Here is a 20,015-nt window from a genome sequence, read left to right on the forward strand (position 1 = left end):
CCTCTCCAGTGTGAGAATTAGTTGCTTTTCTCTGTTTTATATCGTTGTAAACTGAATTTCTTTCCGTTTTAGACTATTGGTAGAACAAAGAACGACATCTGAAGACGTCACTTTGGACTACGAATAACAGGGATGGAAACTTTTCACTATTTTCTGACATTTTATAGACAAAACAATTAGTCGGTTCATTGGAAAAAAAAACAAAATTAACAGATTATTTGATAATTAAATTAAGATTAGTTGCAGCTTTACAATCAGTTCTGCATTCACACATCACAGATAAATCTAAGGCAGTCAGAGAGGTGAAGGTAACTAAACATTCACTGTGAGAGGCTTTTGTCCGCAGCAAGTTGATGAGGTGAAACTCGAAGGAAATGGATCTAAAAACTGATGATAATAACCAGAAGGGAGGATTTTTGTTATGAATGTGGTGAAAACGGGAAACAGAAAACAGGGGTCACTTGTCTCTGACAATAACAGGATGTCTTCCCTCAGAAATTTCAATACTTTGGTGTCTCCTAAGTGGTCCTATCAAAAATCACCATTTCCCGCCTGTGAGTTTACAATAACACCAAAACTTAACTTAAAATTAAAATTATTATTTTCTAATATTACTGGTTTGCTGATTTTGTTTCTCAATAAACTTTTGGTCTTAAAAAAAAAAAGTCAGAAAATGGTGAGAACTTTCCGTCACAAGTCGATGCCATGAGTTTTTATTGTTTTGTTTTGTTTTTTTTTGTTTTTTCTGTTTATAAAAAAGAGAAAAGCAGCAAATCCTTACTTTGGAACAACTGTGGCTATAGATAGCTGTTTCTTTCTGTCTGGTGAAAATAAATACTGAGAAATCCAAATAACTGTAAGATCCAGGTGGAGACTTCCATTACTTCCTCACACCGATACGCTGTCTGTAACCATGGACAGTTGACTACACAGCGCGTCGGTGCTTAAATTATAACTGGATTTTCTGAACATGTTCCACCTATATTTGAAAAAAATGTAAGATTTTTCTTGACAGTTGGTTTTTACAGCGTTATTAGCGGATAGATGTGTTTGAGCCTCGGTAATTTACATTAGTGTTTTCAGGGAATTGTAAAAATTTAACTGAATGACTCTGTATTGTACTTAACAGCTAAGCCTTACAGTCAGGTAATATTACAGTATGTGGTTTTTTCATGTGGTGGTAAGAGACTGTTCGTATTCTATATGAATGTTCTACAACTGTTTTTGGTGCGACATTTAATGTAAACCAGAAAATTAATCTCGGCTTTTAACTATTTTTTTTTTTTGGTCTTAGCTAAAAGTGAAGTTAAATAAGTTAGAGCTAAAGAAAAACAGATACAACCTGTAATACTGAAGTTTTATCTCAGCAGTTCGTTTAGCTTATTCTTTAGCTTTAGGTTTCTTTCACAATCAATAAGCTGAAAAAAGAATAAAAAAAAAAAAAAGAGCAAATTGAACCGATCAAGCTAAAGCTTAAAAAAAAAAGGGAGAAAATGAACTTTTCTGTTTCGAGTTTAGCAGTTGTCTCCAAGCTCAAAGCTAGCCGGCTAAGGCTAGAGAATTGAAAACAACACAGTGACATGAAATGCAGGTTTTCCTTTTTCTTTCGCCAATAAGCTAAGAGGCTACAAAAAAAAAAAAAAAGCGGACATACTGAAGTTTTTTTCTGATCTGTATAATTCTGTTTTAAACATTCTAAGCTCAAAGCTAATCGGCTAAAGCTAGACACTTAAAAACAATGCAATGATCTAAAATGGGAGATTTTTTCTAATTTCCGTCGTCTTTTAGGTTTAGCTTTATTTCATAAACAATAAGCAAAAGCTGAAATATTTACTTTTCTTTTATTCTAGCTCCTGTTTTTAATGTAGCTTTTTTTCCCTGCCCGAAAGCTAATCGGCTAAAGCTAAACAAGCTAAAACAACACAATATGAAATATTGACATGTTTTTCCTTTTCCTTGTCATAGATTTAAAAAAAAAACATTTGTTTTCACACAAATGACTAATTGTTGCCCTCTCATTGCTATCAGTCTGATCTAAATGAGGCACTTGGATTTAAACCTTTTAGTTTTGATTTTACACCTAATATACTTTAGATCTTCCTTTTGACATGACATACAGTCTAAACATCTACAAACATGTATTTTTGTTTAATTTGATGGCAAAAGTTATTATTATTTTTATCTCCATGAAATCTGTCAGGCTTTTTAAGTGTGACACTAAATGAGGAAACTCATTTTTTCGCGGCGTGATAGTGTTTGGTAGCTTGCTACAGTGCTGCTAAGAAAATATCAAAATGGCGTCTCTGTGGCCGGCGATCAGCGCCGCTCTGCAACCGTGGGTGTCTGCCCCTCAGAGGAACACAGTGTACTAACTGTCAGTCTGCAAGCTGAAACGCCAGCATTTATCACTTTTATTTCACCTCAAATTCGCACCATTTCAAATTTTAACTGCTAACAATTATTTTTTTAAAATCGATTAATGTGCCATTTATTTTTTTCCCAGATATTCGGTTAATCGTTTGGTCTAAAACACATCAGAGCATATTTCCTAAAGTCCAAGGGGATGGGATCAGATGCTTTCTGTTCTGTCCGACCAACAGTCCAAAACCCAAAGATATTAAATTTACTATGATTTAAAACAAGGAAAAAGCCGAATATTCGCACATTTGAGAAACTGGAACCATCGAATGTTTGACATTTTTACTTGGAAAATGACAAACGATTGGGTGATTTATCAGAACAGTTGCTGATTAATTTTCTGTCGCTCGACCAGACAATCAATTGACTAATCTTTACCGATGCAATTTCAATTAAATCCGTAACCAAACTGACCAAAATGGCGGAAGCTATCCTTTAAGCTCAATCAACTTTATTACAAAACTAAAGTAGTTAAAAGTAAAATCTTTTTTTTTTTTTTCTTCCCTAAATAAAACAAATGCTCTTGAAACATCCAGTATAAAGAAAGCAGTTTGCTCCCCTAGTCAGTAACATTATATCATTTATAATACAGACAATACACAGTTTAATAAATAATCGCTGTGTTTTTGTTGTGATCACGGAAAAGCTCTTTCATTGCCAAATCTTTCGTAGTTTTTAATTTTGTTTTGTTTTTTAGTCGTTAATGCCATGTTGCCTCATTCAAACTTTTCTTTGCTTTAACTCTTTAATGCTTCCTCATTTTGTTTACTTTTTTTTTTTTTTTTTTTTGTGGCCCATTTATGTCAACGCTGTCAACCTGCTGTGTCTTTTGGATGTAAGGGTTTCATAAAATGGTGTCATTGTACAAATTGGTGGAAATTTTTTAAATGAACATTTTTTTTTTTTTTAATTTAAGTAAAATCAAATGTCAAACACTCACACTCTCTCCTCTTGTTGTCGTCGTCGTCGTCGTTCTTTCCATGCAGTGCCCACTTCAGCCTGTTGGTGTCACCATCTGGAGGTTTGTCCTCTCGTTTTGTGCAAACACCAAAATATTCTGATGATTATTCAGTAGTAGGTTCATATTTATAACAATCTTGCTTTAATTAATGTAAAACATAAGGCTATGATTAACAATTCAACAATAAAAGTTTATTCTTCCTCAGTTAAAGGGGTTTATTATTATTACTATACAATACTTCGGTTGAACCAAACACCAACAGACTTATTTACATTAGTTTTCTGCTCCATGAGTTCAAACTGTGTTGATTATTTTAAGAAAACTGCTGACAAACATTTCTGGTAACTGCTGTGGATTATTTAATGGAAGTTCAGAGTTTGTTTCTGTCGTAATGTTTTACAGTCTTCCGTATCAGCAGAGAGGCTTTTATTATCATAGGCGGTAACAAAAGATATGTTTTATTTTTAATCATCTCCTTTTTCTCTCCGTGCATTTCTTGTTTTGTGCATGATGAATTCATCTGTCAGCACTATACAACTACTCCTATATCGCCATAATATAAAACACATGTATGCACATACACCTGCGTGAGGCTTTAAAGACGATAAGACTAAAATACATGTTTGATTTTTACTGAGCAGAAATCAATAAATTCACATACACATTTATTTCATAAATCTTACACTGGACCCCCTGCAGTACCAGTACCAGGCACACTTAAGAGTCCACAGACAGTGGTTTCCATTGTGTCATTACTCTGACACTGATCTCCTCACACACATGAATATACTATATTTATCAGGTTACACTACACTAATCATGACCTGAAGTATTTACATAAAGAATAAAAGCCGTGAGAGGATCAGTTTACTCCAAATCTAAACATTCAAACACTGCGTGAGGCTTGTACTGGAAATAACAAATTCAGGGTAATAATTACTTCTCTTTTTAATCTTTCCATAAGTTGTGTTCAGTCCTGGATCTATTTTACTGGTTCTCTGTGATGACTGCTAAGGCAGAGCGTTACAGGACTCACATCTTATAAATCCCTGGATTTTATTATAGATGATTCCCGCTATGTACTCGTCTTTTGGTTCCTCTCACAGATCACAGGTCAGTGCTTCGTCGTCATCTGAGTCCTCTGCTGGATCCCCCATCTTCAGCCCAAGTCCAGATCTGCATCAGCGAAGACAACCTTTGGGGTTTTTATCAGTGAGTTGTCGTTCTTCCTGTTACTGGATGACTGTTCCTCGTCTTCCTCCTCGCTGTGGTCCTCTCTGCTGTCTGGGATGATGACCACCTCCTCCTTGGCGTTGGGGTCGATGTCCTCCTTAAACCAGACTGCCTTGTATCCTTCCTCCATGCGCCTCTCCTTGGTCAGGATGGGTTTCACCTCTTTCTCGTTGTCGACCTTGTCCGAGCTCAACTGGCTGGCATCGTCAGGCAGGAGGGTGTGCAGTGGCGCCAAAGACTTCACGATGGCCTCTCTGAACGGGATGTCCTCCACAGCTTTTTGTGGCTCTCCAGCAGCCATTACATTTCCCCCCTTGGGGCCGCCGGAGCCCATGCCTCCTTCATCTTCATCATTCTCGAAGGCCTCGTTGGTGTACTGGATTCCGTCCTTAGGACCGCCTGAACCTTTACCCAGCTGTGGAAAGACAATACAATCAGGGAGAGAGGACAGTTAAAAACAAGATTAATAGTTTAAAAGCCTGCTGGTCACCACTAGATTCTGCAGCGTGCATTACATCTCACAAAATAGTAAATAAATTGGTATTACAAAGAACAGTATATGTGGCTTGGACACGATGGACATGTGCAATCGGAGTTTATCCTTAAGACACTGAGTTTCCTTAGGTTTTGTGCCGTTTTAGGACAGTACTCTGTTGCTTGGATTCAGTCATTGGCTTAAGTCAGGAATAAAAGTCTCCCATGCTCAGTAAACATTGCATTTATTTGGATTCGGAGACTTACATTTTTTCCATGCACCTACTACAGAAGAGGAGCAGTTTTTGGGGTTCTATTACTTAGTTAAGAACATTTTGACATGTCAAGAGGAGGAGCCAGGAATCGAACCTGATAAGTAACGGTCAACCCCCCACTGTACCACCTGAGCTACAGGAACCCCCATCGATAACACAATTGATTGGATGCAGCCTTACTCTGATTAGTGTATAGACACTAATCAGACTCAACTTGCCTTTGATCAAAACGCTTCGACAAACTTTTAAACTTGAATCTTTGAACTCACAGAGCTCCGAAACACGCTGGCTTCGTAGATCTTCCTCCAGTCTGCTTTCCCCTTCCGCATGCGATGGACGAGCACCCCGATGACCACCAGACAGATCAGCAGCAGGATACCCAGGGTCACACCGAGCGCTGCCATGTCCGCTGGCCCATAGCCACCTGACGGTATGATCACTAAAGGAACAAAGATCACTAAATGAAGGTGTCACCAAAAAACACTTAATCTGAAACTTAACTTGGTGCTGAATCTTTATTGTGACTGCAATCTCTAAATAATCTTCTGTAATACTTCACGACCATATTTACTCATGAACGACACCTTTTAAATTGACTTTGATTTTTAGTCAGCAAAATGGCCGTCATAGTTATATGAAAATAGGCTGTGGGATAGTGAACCTTGTAAAGAAAGAGGTTTAGACTCTCAATCCTCCTACATCAGATAAACAGCCTAAGTTTGCTACTTTTGTTTTGTTTTGTATTTGTAGCAGTTCGTTACCAAGTGAAACCAGATAAAATCAGTGTAAATTCCCTATAAAATTATCTGAATTGATTGTATTAGTGTTAATATTGGAGTTTATTTTGATGTAACTGCCAGTGTGGGGTATTTTCAGCCATTCTGCCAACAGTTTGTTGACATGTTCGTAGTTCTTTTCATTTTTATTTCTCACTCGGAATTACAAGTTGGTAATTATAGTGTGTGGGTTGTTGTGTTTCTTTATGAAGTTTAGATTTTAGACGGAGAGAGAGCAGTCGGTTCAGATCGGGTATCTTCATCTCATTATTTTGTCAGCGAATGCTTTCCAGACTACCATCCTGTAGAAAAACACTAAACCCGAGGGATTTCGGCTGGTTTTGGCTAGGCGTGCTTGTGCATAGTCCCCCAGTTGCTTCAACTTTGAAACATTGGGCAAAAAAATGACAGTCCACATGGATAGATTAGCTAAGAAATGTCTGTTGAGGCTCGAGTCCACAACAGGCATGGAAGACCATCTCTGAAAACTCTCCAAATATGTTGAGGGTTTTTATTTTTGGGGGGAAGTCTGTTGAAATCTGGTACCTGCTTTTCAGAACTAACCGCTATCACTGCACAACAAAAAGCGTTGCTCTGTGGTTGGTCGCTTTGAATGTCAACAGGACACCTTTTGTGGTCAAAGTAGGCAGACCTTGAAGATATTAAAGAACACTGTAAACTACCTTTACATTAACTTAGAAGTGGATGTTGAAAGATGGTTGCCATCTCCACTAAATAGAAAAAGAAATCTCCTTCCCGATGATCTCTGCTCACCTTTGATTTGTGGCGTTGTGGGTTTTGGTAACCTGGTGATGGTTGCTATCACCTTTATTGTTAACTACAATTTTCCTCAGAGGGACAACAGTTTATATGACAGAGAAACTACTGAATAAAGTTGTGTGACCACCTGTGAGAGGGTGAGCTGTGCTGGCAGTGGAGACGCTTTCTTCACTGGTCATACTGGGATTAGAGGTTGAAACACTGCCTTCAGTGGACAAACTGGAATTTGCAGTGGAGATTATGCTTTCACTGGTTGTGCTGGGGATATTGGTTGAGATATCTTCAGGGGTCTTGCTGTTGGTGGTGGATTCCCCTATGGTTGTTGTGGTCATAATGACTGTTGTGCTCAAAGGAAAACTGGTGGTGGTGAGACCTGGGAGAAGAGCACACTTTGAAGCTTAGTGGTTTCACCTCATGTCCCTGTTTTTTCAGAACCTTTTTCCTAAACTGGCTAAGAAACACCCAGTGGACTTGACGGTACAGATTCTAGCTAGCTAGATAACGAAGTTCCCGTGTCTTTGTTTGGTGGCAGCTCAGACCTCAGACCTCACTTATCAAACCGTGTGTAGGAAGAACTTCCGGCACACACAAGAAAATATCCAATTTACCACATGTACGTACACACAGCTGCTCGCTGTGATGATGAATCGTGTAAGACTGGGTACATTTGCATAAAGAAACCACAAATCAACTATACATGTTAAATGATTTCCCCTTGAATGCCTGACCAAGTTCACGACCAAATTGTGTGTCTCTATTAAAAATTGGAGCTGACAGTGCGCAGGAATTCAACCTTTTCTTTCAAGTAACCTTGCTTTAAAAGGCACACCTGTTGCCAACAACATGAAGTGAAGAAAAAAGGCCAAGAAGAGAAAACTTTACTGACAGTAATGAGGAGGCACTAACTGATGAAGTAGCGCAAAAACTAGTTAGTAGTACTTAGTACAAGTTTACAGATGGACCGTCTCAGAGATGAAAGGATACTGCTTGGTCGCAACAAATGAAGTAAATGCTGTTTCACCAGAACTTAAACTGTAGCAGACAGTAAAAAGAAATGGTTCCATTTAAATTTGATCGCCGGCAATAAAGAACTAAATGCCACAGGAAGAGGGCAGTCCGCTGCCTCGTCGGCTTCTTGTATGCTAAGCAGCTGTGCTCCTTTTAACCACCAGAGTGTACATCTTCATATGCAAGAAGAAACTAATAAATCTCATCCTTCATTTTCAACCATGAGTACTCACAGCTTATGCAAAAAACTGCGCATATACACATTTGTTAAGTAAGGCCCCTGGACTGATCTCATGAGTTACCAGGAACGTTAATTGTTCTCATTATTTTCCTCCAGTTTATCTCCTTAGCTTCGTGGAATCATACTGATTTATAATATACACACATCTTTTGTGCAGGTTGAAAGATTTTAAACCCATGCAGATGCGTCCTAACCTTTGTTCAGTTTAAGTTTAAACAAACTTTGTCCGTTTATTCTGGTACAGTCAGCTGATGAAAGTGCTGCCAAACAACTATGACTGCGCCAAAAGGTCTTTTTCCACATACAAATGAACTCTGTTTTGGTTTGTGGTGACATCCAAGCAGACCAACCACAGGACTGTGTAACTGTGGGTATGGTATGTGCCACAGTTCATACACATAACTCAATTGACAGAGGAGAGTCAGACTCTGCCTCAGTCTCACTTTCGAGGCAATACCCAGGTACTAAATTTATACCCTGGTTCAAATGCAGGTAAATTTCCATTAAAATTCATAAAAATGTTTTTGGGCTCCCTGAAAAGTTCTGTGGTGAAAATGGGCCAATCGTGAACCTGAAATTGATTAAAACCAAGCGGCGTCAGTGGATCTCTTGGACTGGAGAGCTCAGGAGCTAATTAGCACAATGTTACAAACAAGCTGTCCATTCTGGCAGATATGTGTCCATCTGTTTGATGGTCATGCAGCACATGGCAGAAAAAACATTGAGCCATAGATGAAGAAGAATCCCCTGTGAAGGTTGGGTTCCTACCTGATGTCACCTCCACTATGAGCTGAGCTGTATCCGATTCACCGTTGGACGTGTCTTGTGCCACCACCTGGAGGTGCAAAGATGAAGTCAAGTGCTTAATGACAAAATAACCTATCAATCATTCACTTTTATTGGATTTGTAAACTCACTTGCAGGGATAATGTGGCGTCTGGGACAGCCTTTGTCATGAACAAGTGGCCATTAATGATGGAGAAATCGCTGCTCCCCTTAATGGAGTAGGTGATGTCGGGATTTAGATGCTGTTTGAACAGAAATGAAAAGGTTAGTGCTGCACATCAGGTACAGGGGAAACTCCCGAAAGACTTCCTCAGTCATCGAACACACAAAACTGATGAATTAATGAAGCAGTTTAATAGCAGCCCGCCACTTTTAGTTCATAATTAAGCTGCATTAGCCAGCACACTTAGCCGAAGTGAAGAGGGTTTACTAAAAAACGTTGCTCTGTGTACGCAGAGTAGTCTGATTCATGACTTCACTGCACAGATCTCAAAGTTGCTGCCACTGTATTATGCATTTTAAACCATAAAGTCTCAATATTAGTGAATGTATTCAGAGCTGGAAAAAGCTAATACCCCATGTCCACTGGATGCAACCCACAGGTTGGTTAATGGTAAATCTTTTACCTAAACTACCTTGTGGAAACGTCTAACAGTTTTCAGACTCACGTCCTTCTTCATCTTTGACCAACTTTGCTTACCCTATATGTGCGTACAGTTTTTCCGTGCAATGATGGATATTAAGGGACATTTCAGCTACCCGTACTTTCAGTTTTACCTCCAAATAGTGTTGTTTTTTGTTTTTTTGTGGTTTGTTTACAGCCTTTCTGATTGACTGACTGTTTGTGTTTCTTGACACGTCACTGGGTTCCCAGATCTGAGCTTTCAGTGGGGACAATGTTATTATTACTGATAGAGAAGATGGACAAACCTACAAAAACTAGGTGTAATAAACCAGAAATTCCCTTTTACAGAGACCAGATGTCTCAGATCAAGTTTCCATCCCAAAATTTAACCGAATTTCCAGAAAATCCTCAAAAGATATTGTGTTAATATCAGGAGTTCGTCCATCAAGATAAACAGCCGGTGGCACTAATTCTCCAGTCGGGTGCCATTAAACCATTACAGAAGAAGAGGACGCAACGAGTTGACAGAAGTCAAACCTCAAATGTACAAAATGTTTCGTGTTAATTTGAGGAAGGTTTCAGTTGCCTTGTTACTTCACATAGATTTGATGTTTTCAACTGTCGCAATTATTCGTCTTTCCAGTCGATTTTTAAACCACATATCGTGTACGTCATGATTTATCTACTAGGTCTGTTTCAGTTGCACCTGGTTGTATTTTGATTTTCTCAATACATCCACTTTTCCACCTCAGCCAAGAATAAAAACTTTTTTGGTATGGTTTTGACTTTTTTTTCCAAGTTTTTGTTTTTTCCACTCCTTTTGGAAAACTCTGAATTAGAGAAGTGTACAGAATTTGGAGTCAGCGTTTTACCCCAGTGGCAGTGTAGTCACCGTCTGTGGCGAGGATCAGCAGGGCCTCGTCCTTGTTCTTCTTGTCCATAGCCATGGAGCCCACCGTAGTGATGATGCCCTCGTACCGAGGCCTCTGAAACTGTGGAGGATGGAGGCTCTTCACTCGAATACTGATTGCGACGGTGGTGGTGGCAAACTGATAAGTGTTTCTTTTCTGGGCGGCCTATGAGAGAAAAACATATCCGAAGGAAGGCTTAAACATAAATTACATTTAGTTGTCCCCTTTTGGCAGTCAAAAATAAAATCTTTTAAATATAATATATTGAAACAATTGGAACGTTAATCGATTAGTGGATCTACAGAAATTAAATACGCAACTATTTGATTATTGAGTAGCCATTTAAGTCATTTTTTTAAGTTAAAATGCCCAAAAGTCTCTGGTAAGAGCTTCTTAAATATGAGTAATAGATGTTTTTTAATCTTTTATGATATTAAACTTTATTTTTTTTGGGGGGGTTTTGCCTGTTGGGTATTTGGTACTAATTTAGGAAATTTTATGGACCAAATGATTTTGGCTTAGGAAGGTTCCTGACTGAGTGAAATGACCCAGAAGTATCTCAGTGGCAGCCATGATAAGTGCTGGTCGAAATTCTGGGAATGCTAAGGAAAGGAGCTTCAATCCTTCCTATCTTGTCTCCTTTAGCATAGGATACACCCCCAAGGAAATAATGCCATCGTTCCAGTTAAGCTATACATATAATCAGTGGTGGGAGAAGTATTCAGATCCTTCACTTAGTACCAAAAAAGTACCAAAACAGTACCAGCAATGTAAAAATACTCCATTACAAGTAAAAGTCCGGCATGGATAATCATACATTAAAGTTATCATAAGTATTAGCAGCAAAATGTGGTTCAAGTATTAAAGTAAAAGTACTGGTTGGGTCCCTCTGCCTGTCTTTCAAGAAAAAGGGATAAGAGACGTTTTTAGCCAGATGATGTTTTTCATTTAACGGGTTTGAAACTTTAGAATGATGATATGTACAGTAGTAGATCTGTGGGCCTAACGTGTTGCACCTATTTAACAATTCTTTTAATACAGTCGTACTAATTGGGATTCATGTCAATAAATATGAATAGACAGGAAGGTGGGCGCGAGCAGCCATTCTCAATGTGGCAACAATGTCGTTTCACTTTTGTGACCGGTAGCCTATATTACTTTTTTATTTCAATTCCAACCTTGGTAATGAAGTAATATTTTGAACCACGCTGTCAATGTTCATATATGCCGCATTAAACAACAAGGTAAGAACGCACAGGGCGAAGTATCTAAGATGTGCTTTTTGTAGTTTATCTTTTGAACATTGTAGTTTCTCCATGGCAGACCTACGTTAATAACGTCCGCCGTCGCATAATTATCGCCTAGTGTAAGAGCAGTCGGATTCTCTCGGCACCGCGGTTTTTCTTTTCCTAAGTCCTCACGAATTCTCCTTCACATCTTTCCTTGACCTCATGACGTTTCCCCATCGAGGTGAAGGCAAAGTGGTCAGGAATGGAGATCTTTTTGACTTTTCGACCGCAGCCTTTAGTCTTAATAAAATTAGATCAGACTTTTTAAAACCCAACAGGTGTGGTCCATGTAAGGCTTATCAGTTTGATTGTCCATATACAAAGTGAACAACAGAAAATTAAGAAGACCAAATTCAATTAAAAAATCCAAAATTGTATTTCTCATTTGTCAGATCGATGTATGATGCAATTATGGAGTCATTTTTTCAATTTTCTATTCATGGAGTGTAGGATAGAAAAATGGAAAACAGAAAATTTGAAAATTGGAGGGCACTAATTTAGGCATAGTCGCCAACTCACAAGAAAGACCGTGTGCTCATGTAAATACACGGACCTATAGCATAGAGCTTGATAGCTTTATACGGTCCATTTCACATATTGGTTCGGAGCGTTCGTGTTACCTAGCCTATTTTTTGGCATGGTGGGATGCGCCTGCTTCGTTTGTATGTACCTAATAGACACTTACAGGTTCAGCTGCTGGCACCAGAGTGAAAAGTAGAGACAACCCCTAATCAAGAAAATTGAAATTTGCCTGTCACTGTAAAACCGATTAGCCTCCATAAAAGCCTGTCTAGGCTTTGATGCTTTGTAGTGTCGCTGTCCTGTGAGAATCACATATCAACTTACCATGAGCTAAGAAACAGAAATGTTACTTGGACAGAGTGTAATATATATATAATATTTAATCATAGAATTTAAACTCTTCTTCATGCCATCAGAAGCTCTCCAAATTTCTAGAAGTATGACTGAGGACATGACCTCAGCGGTAGCTATGGAACTGGTGAAAAGAAGTCCTAGGTGTATACATTAAAATTGGTCTACATTAAGTTTTTTGTTTTTTTAAGACACATATTACAACAGTATGTTCCTCTCAGTTCACTGTATTACAAAGCCAAAGGGGCCATTTGGTTGGAGCACAAGGCAACAACAGAGATAGAGAAGTAAAGACCACGGACACCATGATTTGAATGCACTGGGTGAAAGCATGTGAAAGTTTTGTTTTTACCAGCACTGTCAGGTGGATTGTCTCCAACACGTCAGCCGGCCTCAGCATGCTGATGTTCCCCGTGTTTGCGTTGATATCAAACAGACGATCATCATTTCCTAAAACACAGACAGACTGAGCTGCTTCCACCCGCCAATGACCAACGACTTATGTCTGTGGACATGGATGCCAAACTGAAAAACAAACCACTTTTTGTTTGTTATAACCCGAGCTGCTTACCACTCAGAAACGAGTACATTATCTCCTCATTTATCCCAGAGTCTCCGTCAATGGCGTAAAGCGGTCCTGGTTTCAGCGGTAACACTCCGGTCTGCAGAGGAGAAAACGCTGTTATCATCATCATGTGTCTAACAGACTGGTTGAAGCGGTGAAAAGAGAATTTAGAGGCTGTAGTAAGGCCGCGGTCTGCTCCAAACAACCTGTTTCGTCAGGTTATCTAACAGCATCTGTTGTTAGCCGGAGCTGCATCTGAAAAACTTCACAACCTGCAGCAACCGACAATGCAACGGTCACGTTTACTTCAGGCAGTGATTGATCGAGGCGTCAAAGTACGGGTTCGCTTTGAAGTTCTCTCTCAAGCCATTTTTTTCTCCACACAACTACTTCTGTCACTTTTCATGTGAACAACCGAGTGCTACACTAAGAAATGTCTTTGAGGACAGACTCTTATCCCCGTTTCTGGGATTCGTGGCGTCAAGTCCACAAAGACACAGAGTTGTTGGAGAGAGGTTGGTGCGGTGGTCCCGAAAGCTCAGCGCAATGCAACTTAAGAAAGCACATGCAGGCAGAGTAGTATTCACCACGCGATACAGAAATCACAACTAAATACAAAAATCAAAATCAAACACAGAAATGCTGTCACACTGAAAAGAGAGATGACCTACAAAACAACACAAGTTTCCAGGGGATGCTTAAAAGTGATGAACTCGCCCGCCATTTTTAACGTCCCCATGGAAACATCCGTTATCTTGTCGTTATCCTCCGACTTGCAGCATTTCTGCATTGTGTTGTGTTTTCTATTTTTGCAGCTTGTTTCTGTTTTTGGTTGTGTTTGTCTACACTTGTTTGCGTTTTCTTAATTTGAGTTTGTTCCTGAGTTTGTGGCATTTTTTCTTCTAAATTAGGTGCATGTGTTGTCAAACTTTATTTGCTTGTGTTGCTGTTTGTGCACGTGTTTTCTTAAGTTGCTGTGCGTTGAGCTTTCAGGGCCATCGTACATCGCGTGGGCAGTGGGATGAAGCCAGGAGGAGGCTGTCATAGTTTTTCCAACTGTCACAGAGTGTGTTCATTTATAACAGGTAGAAACACTTTGAGTTTGGACGTGGTCGACTACAGGACGGTGCAACACAGCACATAGTCAGGGAGCTCACTGACACGGTTCAGTATCAGCGCTGGACTTTGTAGATCCACACCTCTTGTTCGTTTAAGGTGACCGTGCCATTGTAGCCGGCGTTCTGGCAGATCACAGCCCCTCCCACCTCGTGCATGGCACAGGGCTGGAACCACGGTGGCCTATTGTCCCCGTCTAAGATGGTGACCATGATGGTGGTGGTGGCAGTGAACGAGGCCCTCGTAGCTGTTGTTTTCAACTGTGTGTCCTTGAAAATACAAAAAAACGAAACGGCAATCGAAACCTGATTCTTTCAGTACAATTCAGATACAGTCAGCACAGCTCTGAGAAACTGGACTGAAACTAGTTTCACAAAGTTTAGCTTTAGAGAGACTAAACATTTAACAGAGCCTTTTCTCCATTTAAATCCCCTTAAGGGTTTCGCTACAGCATTAAATATTCATGACTAAATGTGGAACAATATAAGTTAAAGTTTTTTTGGGGGGTTGTTATTGTTGATGAAAATGTAAAAAAAAACTCAGCTGATCTGCTTCATCAGAAGTGTGTGGCTTTGGTGTGATCAGATTTGACCGAGAGCGCTGGCAACGCAACCAAACAACGCCACTACTCTCATTAAAGTTTGATTCAAATCCTGTCTGGTGGACAGAAATGCGTGACCCCCTTTTCCAAATGAGCACTGACAAAACAAAAAAATACAAAATCCCTGATGTGAAACAACCAGAACTACTCGGTCTTTTCTGTTCTAAACTTTGTGCTCATGTAGGATCCCATCACTCATAATAAGAAACCGATTGAGAAAATTTCGGGGCCTTTAAAGTCTATCAAAAGAAACATGTTGCAGAGCTCTTCCCTGAGAACCCACACCCTGTTCCCCAGATGCTTCCAGCTTAGTTGTCATCATTAAGTTAAAAAGAGAAATTGCTCCATCACTCCATCTTATATACAGTATGCTTTTCAATTTTCAAGCTACCATGCTTTCAAAATCATCAGTAGCAATTCAGCAGGACTCAGAGTCTTGCTCAAGGGCCCTTCGTATGTGGGCAGGAGGAACTGGGGATCGAACCCTGTGATTCCTTGACGACCCCCTCAACCTGCTTTGCCATAAACGCCCCATTCAATGCCTAACTAATGTTTAACAGAACATGCCTTACTGAGAGTAAGATCTGATTTCATTGGGATGGCAGAAAGAACTCAGTGTCTAGAACCAGCAGTGAGCGGTACTCACCTGAGCGCACAACACCAGTTGGACATTTTTGACTTTGTCGTAGTCGAGAGACGTCTGAATGAGGACTTCCGGGATGGTAGGTGACTTCAGTTTAAAGTGATTCTGCAGAAATCGAACAGGAAAATAAAAACTGTTTAAGTCTGTCTCTTGAGGTAGCAGGCACCCCCTACTTCCAGCCTGTACGCTAAGCTCGACTAAACATGCCCTGGAAGCTAATATCCATCATCTCATCTGACCCCGGGGGACACAAACCACAAGAGGATTTATCTAAATGTTGGCTCTAACAAGAGATGAAAGAAAAATAAACACGAGGTCTTACAGAGTCAGAGGTTAGTGTGTAGTACAGCTCATAGTGTTCGTCTAAGTCTGTGGCCGGGAAGATGCCCACGGTTGCTCCTACAGGAGACATCTGGGACAAAAAGGTACAAAAGAAATATGTTGCTTCTGTAGGGTAAAATACTGATTTAAAAAAAAAAGTACTGTAATAATGTGAGAACTTTCCTTTATCTGGAATTAACCAAATAACAGAAAACAAACAAACAAACAAACCCAAAAAATCTACAATTTTGAACAATTATCCCTGTTTAGTTAAAGGTATTTATCAGACTCTTACCTCATTAACACTGATAAGGTAGGGATTCTGGTTAAAGACCGGAGGGTTGTCATTCTTATCCACCACAATGATAACAATGCTGATGTTCAACTGGAAAAAAAGACACACAATCCTTGTTTAAACTATTCATTTCAAGTAATTCAAGTAATAAGAATATGAAATAAATAAAAGACTGAGAATTCTGATATGAATTCTGCATGCTGAGCCTGATTCTGTGAAACAGTATCACATGATTGAGGCGTTTTCTGTCTGTTTAGCACTATGGAACAAACGGAAGGCCTAAAACTTCATCAAGAACCTCTATAACCCCTGAAAAACCTGTAGGACCTCACACACCAGTATGACCTTTTTCAAAAGCTTGTACAGGCTCATCAAGCACCTGTAGAACCTCCTCAAGAACTTGTATAACCTCTTCATGTACCTGTACAACCAAGATGTGCAGCCTCCCCAAGATCCTGTAAAACATCCTGAAGAACCTTTACAACCTCTTCAAGAACATATACACACTCCTCAGGCATCTCTAGTACCTGCTCAAGGACCTGGAGAACCTCCTATAAGCTGTACAACCTCTTCAAACACCCTTTAAAACCTCCTCAAGCCCCTGGAGAGCCTCTTGAAGCCCTTGGAGAACCTCAACAAGAACCTGTACAGCCTCCTCAAGCCTTTCAAGAGGTTTCAGGGAAATAGGACCCTTAATGTTGTTTTCCTTCTTTTTTAACTGTGAGCAACCCCCTCACTTAGGTCGAGTGTTGCTTTGTGGGACAACGCCTCACTCATTCATACAGTGAATCTATCTCTATGCTGCCTTAACAAGACCTCATTCAGTCATTTTTAACAGTGTGAATGCGCTAAAGCGGGAAAAATTCAAAGTTTTAATAAGTACAGCGCAGACTTTTTCCATATCAGTTTAACTTGTGTAGTGTGTGAAGTTTTACCTTGAGGCTTGTAGCTAGGTCATGGCAGGTGATCTTGGCTACATGACTTTTCTCAGTCTGCAAACAAAACAAACTTCATGCTCAACAGTCAGGTCTTTTTTAGAAATTTTCACGATTTAAACTGAGACTTGAGTTTGGATCTGGCTGGCGTTCTCAGTCATTAGCCATCACCTCATAGTCCAACACACTCGTAGCTATCAGCTGGTTTTCTATGAGCCTGAACGGGTTGTTGGGGGTGTCAGAGGGAGGTAGGAGCTCAAGGGTCACCCCTGGTTGGACAGTGATCGTTGCCACAACAGCACCCACTGTGTTGTTTTCTGCAAACTCCACAGCTGAAGGGCCAGAACAGACTGTTGGGAGAGGAAAAGAACACAGCTGTCACAATTAACAGAGACGGTTCAACATTCAGCAAATTCCGTTTCTCTTTCTACTCCAAAGTAAGATTAGAATATGGTTATCAGTTTCCCCTCTGCGTATCCAGTTTATGGATCAGCTGTTAGCCTAAAACTTGAAAACGTGAAAAACTTGAAAGCTCTATACATTTAGAGGTCCAGACCCGCACGCACCGAGGCAACATTACACTTCCCGGCGCTTGCACTGGTGAAATTACCTCTGTGGAAATGGAAAATTATACTGAATTTATCAAGACAACAAATAAATATGAAGGAAGCCTTCATATTTAATATTGGGGTCCAAATTCAATTAAAAAAAATACACATAGTCAAAAATGTTTGCACTTGCACTTCATCCAATGGACAGTAAAGTTACAATACTAACGCTGTATCAAACAATAAAATTACATCAAACCCATACATACATACATACAAAACCTGAAAACAATTTGAACCATTGAAATCAAATGACGGTTAAAACAAAACAGCAATAACAATCTCACTTTATCTAAACATCCATATTGGCTAAAATCAAAGGAAGCCTATTTTACTCGTTTACTCTTTAACTGCGTCTTAAAACCTTTTAAATGTAGATTCTTGAGATATTACATTTGGGCAACTGTTCCAGTGAGATATGGCTCTGTACCTGACTTCCAGAAAATAATATTTTTGAATACAAACTATATGGTTGTTTCAAAACTATTATACTTCTAAACAAAGCAAATAGATTACATTTGAACCTCCGTACATGTGAGATCAGCCAACATTTGCATTCTGTACCACAGAGTGCTAATCATGCTGCTCTTTTCTGCACTAACTCAAGCTTTTCCAGCTCAAAAAAGTTTAGCGCCCGTGACCTGCTTTAAAGGAAATCTGGTTACACCATACAAGTCAATTACATGTTGAGTTACCACGTGTGACTTTATGCTGCGTTCACTTGAGATGTGGAGGTCTACTGTATATTACAAAGATCATTTCCATGTCGAAATGGAACAGCAGCTAATCATTTCCTGCTCTGCTTAACCTCAACTGAACCTTACTATTTTCCCAATAACTACACAACACCTAACCATAACTCTAAGCCCCAGGTCCAACCATCGAGGGCAATGGTACAGACAACACTCGTGTGAAGGGGAAGGGAAGACATGATCTGAGAGGGAAACATACAGACGGTTGACCAATTAAAGGGAAAAAGCTGAAAAATGAGCACCAAAAGTGAAGAATTCATTTTGCCGAATGGCCTATTTCAGAATGATGTATGTAATATTATTGAATTACAACTTTTGAATCAAAAGTGCTAAGTACAGTATTTACAGAGAGTATTTACAGAGTAAATGTACTGACAATGCTCTTTTACTCAACTGAACAAGTTCTTTAGCAGCCCTTAAATCTCAAAACAAACCAACGAAACAGGCTGACACGCCAGGCCAGTTACAGTCAAACTCCAGAGTTTTGGACAAATGTAAATGAAGTGGTTATCTGTGCTGTGCCGGCGGTGATTTTGGAGAGGTCTGAGTGTGACCCACTGCCAACACGTCGGTCTGAGCGGGAGGAAACACTAGTTACGTAATCCACTGAAACATGGAGGGTGTCTCTGCCACAGCAGTATAAAGGCGGCTGTTATCTGCCCCAACAGCTTTTGTCTGCACGGGCATAATTTGACCATTTTTCCCCAACTTCACTTTTGTTTCCTATTACTGTGATGACTCAGCCAGTATTTACAAAAATACTCTATTACATATTATTTCTCCTTTCCACTAAAATGCCCAATCGTGACACCTTTGTTCCTCATAGTCTTGTTTTCTTCTGCGGCTGTTAAGTACCAGGGAAAGCCAGTGACTTCTTTATTGGTAGCAGATTCGTACAACAAAACCACACTGTAAATCGCTGGCGGGGTTAAGTGTTACCGAGTTATTGCCGTTGTAGTGTAACTGAAGAAAATGGGGAAGTTAGTATGAAACTATCTAGAATAAACAAAGCAGTTAGTGTTATACAAATAACTGTCTGTCTCCACCCCCCACCTCTCCGGACTGTCTGCGTACGCTTTCGACTGCGCTGCTTCCATGTCAAACTACTTCCTTTTTTTCCAGTGTTTTTATTCCGCTTTTACGATATTTATCTGCATCTACACAGCGGGAGTAGTGGTCTGACAGTTACTGAGCCCATCACTTTCTGTTAGGTGACACCATCAGTCAGATAAACAAAAACTGGAGCAGCAGAAGTTCAGCACTCACTGTTCGTGGCCTCAGCCGACGTTTGAAGCAGGATCAGCAGTAGAAAGCTGAAGGAGGTCCTCGCAGTGAAGTGCGGATGAACCACGTCCATGCCTACGTCCGTCCCGTCTGAATTGATCTTTGTCTGTCTCTGGTCTCTGCTTATCTACTCGGCTTTATGGCTGCAGTGGACTTTTCCCAGTCATAAAAACATAACAAGCATGTTCATTTGTTAGGAAGTCATATAAGATCCTTATTTGTGACCGATTGTGACCAATTCTTTC

The 20,015-nt window shown here is 39.9% G+C and overlaps 1 protein-coding gene across 1 annotated transcript; it reads right to left on the minus strand.

Annotated features, from left to right (window-relative positions):
• Positions 1 to 3,528: 3,528 nt before the first annotated feature.
• LOC120792968 (cadherin-related family member 5-like) lies at positions 3,529 to 19,843 on the minus strand. Its single transcript, XM_040132425.1, has 15 exons — positions 19,753 to 19,843; positions 17,298 to 17,476; positions 17,127 to 17,183; positions 16,192 to 16,281; positions 15,898 to 15,987; positions 15,579 to 15,680; positions 14,415 to 14,600; positions 13,222 to 13,312; positions 13,003 to 13,100; positions 10,450 to 10,653; positions 9,084 to 9,194; positions 8,935 to 9,001; positions 7,045 to 7,290; positions 5,631 to 5,800; positions 3,529 to 5,027 (listed from the first exon to the last, which is right to left on the minus strand). Exons 1-15 carry the CDS (start codon positions 19,841 to 19,843, stop codon positions 4,539 to 4,541), a joined length of 2,271 nt encoding a protein of 756 aa, XP_039988359.1. The 3' UTR covers positions 3,529 to 4,538.
• Positions 19,844 to 20,015: the final 172 nt, after the last annotated feature.

Source organism: Xiphias gladius, chromosome 8 (assembly GCF_016859285.1).
Source record: "Xiphias gladius isolate SHS-SW01 ecotype Sanya breed wild chromosome 8, ASM1685928v1, whole genome shotgun sequence".
Taxonomy (NCBI): Eukaryota; Metazoa; Chordata; class Actinopteri; order Istiophoriformes; family Xiphiidae; genus Xiphias; species Xiphias gladius.

What these genes read in the sequence shown, in the direction of transcription:
- LOC120792968 (XM_040132425.1), bottom strand. Translation starts at nt 19,843, where the DNA reads ATGGACGTGGTTCATCCGCACTTCACTGCGAGGACCTCCTTCAGCTTT. An exon ending in ACACACTAACCTCTGACTCT is followed by an intron (nt 15,681 to 15,897) that starts GTAAGACCTCGT and finishes CGATTTCTGCAG; the next exon opens with AATCACTTTAAACTGAAGTC. An exon ending in AATGTACTCGTTTCTGAGTG is followed by an intron (nt 13,101 to 13,221) that starts GTAAGCAGCTCG and finishes TCTGTGTTTTAG; the next exon opens with GAAATGATGATCGTCTGTTT.